The sequence below is a fragment of the Gossypium hirsutum genome, chromosome D06, assembly GCF_007990345.1.
Source record: "Gossypium hirsutum isolate 1008001.06 chromosome D06, Gossypium_hirsutum_v2.1, whole genome shotgun sequence".
NCBI classification, from domain to species: domain Eukaryota; kingdom Viridiplantae; phylum Streptophyta; class Magnoliopsida; order Malvales; family Malvaceae; genus Gossypium; species Gossypium hirsutum.
Genome location: NC_053442.1, coordinates 22,050,863 through 22,056,394, shown reverse-complemented (window position 1 = coordinate 22,056,394; position 5,532 = coordinate 22,050,863). Strand labels below are relative to the sequence as shown.

General features: G+C 36.2%; 1 protein-coding gene across 1 annotated transcript; it reads right to left on the bottom strand.

Annotated features, from left to right (window-relative positions):
• Positions 1-456: 456 nt before the first annotated feature.
• LOC107901571 (leucine-rich repeat receptor-like protein kinase TDR) lies at positions 457-4,698 on the bottom strand. Its single transcript, XM_016827628.2, has 2 exons — positions 1,669-4,698; positions 457-999 (listed from the first exon to the last, which is right to left on the bottom strand). The coding sequence occupies exons 1-2, from the start codon at positions 4,208-4,210 to the stop codon at positions 689-691; spliced, it is 2,853 nt and encodes a 950-aa protein (XP_016683117.1). The 5' UTR covers positions 4,211-4,698; the 3' UTR covers positions 457-688.
• Between the last annotated feature and the right edge of the window lie 834 nt (positions 4,699-5,532).

Below are 5,532 nucleotides of genomic sequence, written 5' to 3'. Positions count from 1 at the left end.
TGTGCCTTAGTGTATTTCGATTGTTATATACTTAGTATTCTTTTATTTATTCTATAAAAATATTAATATATTTAATTTAACTTAAATAAAAGAATTAGATAATTATATCATTGGTTAAAAATCAAAATTAGATAAATTATTTAATATCAGATAATTTAAAGCGTATAAATAAAAAAGAGATAAGAAATTTTAAAAAAATTAAAATTAAAATTTTAATATGTCTTGTACAAATTCCACAGCCAAAGGGAAACTCATGTCCGATATTGTTGGAAGAGACAAACATAGATCATAAAACGAATATGGAGAATCCCAAAAAAAAAAAACTATTAGATTATTTGTTAAAAGAATTAAAATTAGATAATTGCTTATTTTAGATAACTTAAATAGAATTTCTAAGACTAGTAGATAATTTGTTCAAAATTTTAAAATTGGTTTTCTTAAATTAAAAGTAGATAATGAAACCAGAAAAAAATCCAATGTCATTGATATAAACAAGCTCACAAGCCACAACCAAATCAAAATACAAAATATCTATCTTCCAAAAAGAAATAATATTTTGATCAAATGAACTATTAATTACTATAATTGAACCCCCCCAAAAAAAACCTATTTACTAAACTGTATATGTTGAGCTTGAGCTCCACAAATATTGCGAACACTTTCTTCTTTCAATATCACTGCCATTTATTTATTTACCGTTGGCCTTTAACCCCGAGAGCAGCTTCAATGCATCTTCTATTGAAGGCCGATCAACTGCTCTGCTTTTGGTGCAGAGCAGAGCCACATCAACAACCTGTTTCATTTCGTCTTCTTGCAATGAATTGGTGGAACCAGCTTCGTTTTCGTCGTACATTTCTCTCAAAACCACATCCTTGGGCTTGCTCTGAATGCTAGCTCCACCCTTTATCACCTTACCATTGGTTAGTATTTCCAGAATTAGCTCCCCAAAGTCGTATATGTCTTTGTACAGTTCATCTTTGATGGCATCATTGAATTCCCCTGTTTTAAATGAGATATCAATTAGATTTCTGACAATCACTGCTGAGGATTTAGATGTACTTTGGAAGGAAAATTTTCTGGGTTTTTTAGAGATTGTTTCAGCTTTGAATATCTTAGGACTTCTGAACTTTAATGATAAGTTTGTTTGTTTGAATAAAACGACAAATTAGAACTGGAAATTGGGTGGGTGGGTTGGTTTCGAGTTTCGAAATTTTCGGATTATTCCAGATTTAGGTTAGTTTGTTTCGAATTCAGATCATTTTGGCTTGGGTTAATTCGTTTTCCAGGTCTGGACATTTCAAGTTTATATCATTCTTGGTTGATACTCAAGCTTCGATAGTTCGGATTAATCTAAACCGAGTCATCTTTGGTACAGGTCATTTTCAGGTTTGGGTTGGACGGGTTATTGGCTTTCTATAATCAAGTCAAATTAAGTCGGTTTTCGGGTTGGGACATTTCAAGTTCAGACCAAGCCATTTGGGTTTGTAAGTTGAGTTTTTCAGATTGGGCTGACTCACTTGGACGATTTTAGGGTTTGGGTTTAACAGAGTATCACATTTAGAATAATCGAAACAAGTTTTCGAGTTTGGATCAGAATAAACATCTAAACAACTATATAGGACAAAGATTTGAATAAAAGAATCCATGGGAAGTGAATAGATAATGTACCTGTTCCCAGTGTGGAACTTGTTGCTGGAACTGTACCTTTGATCAACTGTATCAGATGCTTGAACCCGAAATCCGCTAAACGGGGTTCGAAATTATCATCAAACATCACATTACTTGACTTCAAATCTCCATGAGGAATTGCAGGATTACAGTCATGGTGAAGGAAGCAAAGTCCCTTCGCAATCCCAATTATAATCCTGCATTTCATACCCCAATCTCTTTGCATTCTCAGTTTCTCAGCTAAATTCCCATTCGGTAAGCAATCATATAGCAGATAAGTCAACTGATTGTTGTAGCAGAAACCAAGTAATCTGATCAAATTCATGTGTCTTGAATTTCCCAGTTGTGTTATGAACTCTGAAGCAATCTTCACTCTCTTTGGCTCCCATTCTAGTTTCTTAACCAATACTGTAATCCCTGTAGGCAACACTGCTTTGCAAAATGCACCGGAAAATGGTGGCAATTCTTCCATGGAATCAGTGGCATTGAAGCTCCTCAAAACATCGTTGGCCGTGAACTGCGGGAGACCAATGAATGAGTTCATTTTCCATTGCCCTTTGCTTCCTTTTTGAAGACGGATTAGCAACGAAACTGTTGCTGCAATGAGTATGACCACTCCTGCAGATATCAACAGTATTAACCTAAGCTTTTTTCCATCTATCGCTGTCAAACATGATTGAAGAGGTGCCCCACATAGCTTTGGGTTTCCAGCGTATGCACTGCTACCCATTGATTGCAGCAGTTTGTGTGAAGGAATGGTACCTGAGATATCATTGAATGATACATTTAAAAGTACCAAGCTCGAAGACTTGCCAAATTCTGCAGGTATTGAACCGCTGAAATCATTGTGTGACAAATCCACAACACCTAGAGCAGGAAGACTAGCAAGCTCCTTTGGTATATGATCACTTAAATGGTTTCTAGCTAAGTTGATAATCTCTAATGACTGGCAATTGGAAATGCTGTTCGGGATTGATCCCGAGATAGTGTTCTTCTGCAATTCAACAACAACAAGGGACCTGCATGATCTAAAAGGAGGCAGATTCCCTGAGATGTTACAAAATGATGCGGAGAAATTTTGAAGAAATGGCAAAGACCATGTTTTCCATGGAATGGTTCCACCTAGTTCTGGATTATTAGAGACACTGAAATACTGAAGCTTTAAAGCTTTAGAAATATCTGCAGGGATTCCACCAGTAAACGTGTTCCCTGACAGGTCTATGTATCTGATACCATGAAGATGGCTGAAATTCAAAGGAATCTCACCTGAAAACGAATTATCCTCAACTCGAATACGAACGAGCGACGAACAATTCGATAAAGCTGAAAGATTGCCAGTAAAGTTGTTTGAAAAGAGCATTAATTTAAACAACTTACCACCTGCACAAACACCAGGTGGGATACTGCCAACGAAACTATTGTTTGAAACATCCAACCATCTAAGCCTTGAGTGCCTCCCCAAGTTTTCTGGAAGTGACCCAGTGAAGAAATTGTTCCATATAAACAGAGTTTCCATTGATGGAAGCTCAGCTATGGTGTCTGGGACAGTGCCATTCATTTCGTTGAACATAAGACTAAGCAATTTCAGCTTCTTCAACTCACCAAAACTCTCCGGGATAGGGCCGGAAATCAAGTTATCAGAGAGATCCAAGTTTATCAGAGAAACCATTTGGCTGAACTCCCATGGGATGGATCCCATGAACTGGTTTCTGAAAAGAAAAAGTGATTCTAGCTTGGTGAGGTTGCAGAGCTGTTTGGGGATTGAACCAGAGAGGTTAGCACCAGCAATATCAAGGTATTGAAGCTCAGTCATGTTGCTCAACTGCCATGGGATGCTCCCTTCATAAAAATTGTACCCAATCTCCATGTGTGTCACTGTTTTGAGCTTCCCTAGCTCTGGTGGTATCTTCCCTGTGAGTGAATTCCCTGCCAAATGGAGATATTCAAGGCTCTTGAAAGACCCATATGAAGATGGGATTTCACCATCGAAGTAGCTACCGGCTAAGTTGAGAACCTTAAGTGACTCAAGCTCTGTTACCTTAACCGGCAACGGCCCTGAAAAACTGTTGCTAAGAGCATCGAGAACGACCAATTTTTTTAGACCGGTGATTCCGTTCGGGAACCGGCCGGAGAAGTTGTTTCCGCTGATATCCAAGGTTGTTAACTTGCTGAGGTTGAAGATTTCAACCGGAAGTTCGCCGGAGAACGCGTTTTGACTGACGTTGAGCTCGACGAGCTCAGTAAAGACACTGAGTTGATTGCCGAGTAACTCGCCCGCTAAATTCTTCATACAAAGGTTTAAACCGACAACAATGGTGGAGTTTTTGTTGCATTTAACACCAGACCAAGAACATGCATGGACTTTCCCCGAAGGGGTTTCACCAGGAGGCACTTTCCAATCATCCAAGCTGTTAGAACCATCGATGATTTGTGATTTTAAGCTCAATAGAGCTTTTGAATATGGATCAGCAGCTAAGACTACTACAATTAACATGGAAGTGAAGAGGAGATTGAAGGGTAGCGACCATGGGGAAATCTCCATTGAAACTCGCAAGTGAAAGAGTAAAGAGAGACGAACTATAAACACAAACAAAAGAAAGAAAAGGAAAGGAACAAAAAAGTCAAAATATGGTTTTGGTCCCTTCACTATCCTTAAATTTAGGGTTTAGTCATTATTTTTTAATTTGGTATGATTTCATCGCATACTTTTATTGTTGATCATGTTGAGCTTAGAGGTGGAATCAAGTTGAGCCAAACCTAAATGCAAGTAAGTTTGAGTTCGAGTTTGACTTGAAATTCGAAGCTTTATGCTCAATTTGAACTTGGTTAAATATTTATTTTTAAACTTAAGATATAATCGAGCTTGAACTTAATTGAGCTCATTTATCAATTTTTGTACTCAAACTTGAACTCGAGCTTGATTAAGCTTGTACACATTCAAATTTGGCTTGATCGATCGCTCAAACCCAACTCAATTATGGCTGAATTGAGTTCGAGTTTTTTTTTTCAAAATCGAATTCAAGTAGCTTAGAAGCACATATGCCTTAGTCATACCCCTAGTTGAGCTGATTGATTCTTTTTGTTGTATTGTGGTTTTGATCCTTCTATTATGCTTAAATTCAAAATTTGATCTTTATGGTTTAATTTGACATAATTTGTTCCTCTATTATTATTTAGTTCAAATAGTTAATATTAACGAGGTTATTTTCTTAAAAATATGTATCCCAACAAAAAAAAGTCAATGTTAACATGGGAGTTTAAAAAGATGCTCTAAACAAAAAATTAAAGCCGACATTTTAATTAAAATAATTAATGGTATAAAAGTAAAGATGAATTAAGGAATAAAATTTAAATCTCTATAGGGACCAAAATTATAATTTGATAGAAAAAAAATCAGTCAGCTCAGCTCACTGCAAGCTGTGATGGTGTGTTTTATGTTAGAGGAAGCAATATTGAAGCATGGGAAATAGGGAAAGTCGGCATAAAGGGAAAGAACCGACGTTTAATGATTAGTTTGCTATGAGAGAATATTGTTGAATTGCTTTAGGATGCCCAACATGGGGCCTGCGTGGCCTTTGTTTTCTTTTGCCCCTCTCTTACTCATTTCATATACCCTCAACACTTCCAATCGATTTGAATGTACATATTAAATTACCTGCTTTCAGAAAAATCAAAGTTATACTTATTCTTATCTACTCTAATTTGATGTATTTTTTTTATTTTTTTTATCAAAATGGAATACTAATTTATTTTTATTATTCATGATTCTATTAATTGTTTTTTTAGATATAATCATACAAGAACAAATTTTATTATCTATCTTTAATAAGTATTTCAACGCGAGGCGAGAGGATTTTTCTTAAA

Excerpts from the sequence above, each read along its gene's own strand:
- LOC107901571 (XM_016827628.2), bottom strand. The coding sequence starts at position 4,210 with ATGGAGATTTCCCCATGGTCGCTACCCTTCAATCTCCTCTTCACTTCC. Across the intron at positions 1,000-1,668 it reads AAGTTCCACACTGGGAACAG|GGGAATTCAATGATGCCATC; the intron begins GTACATTATCTA and ends CATTTAAAACAG.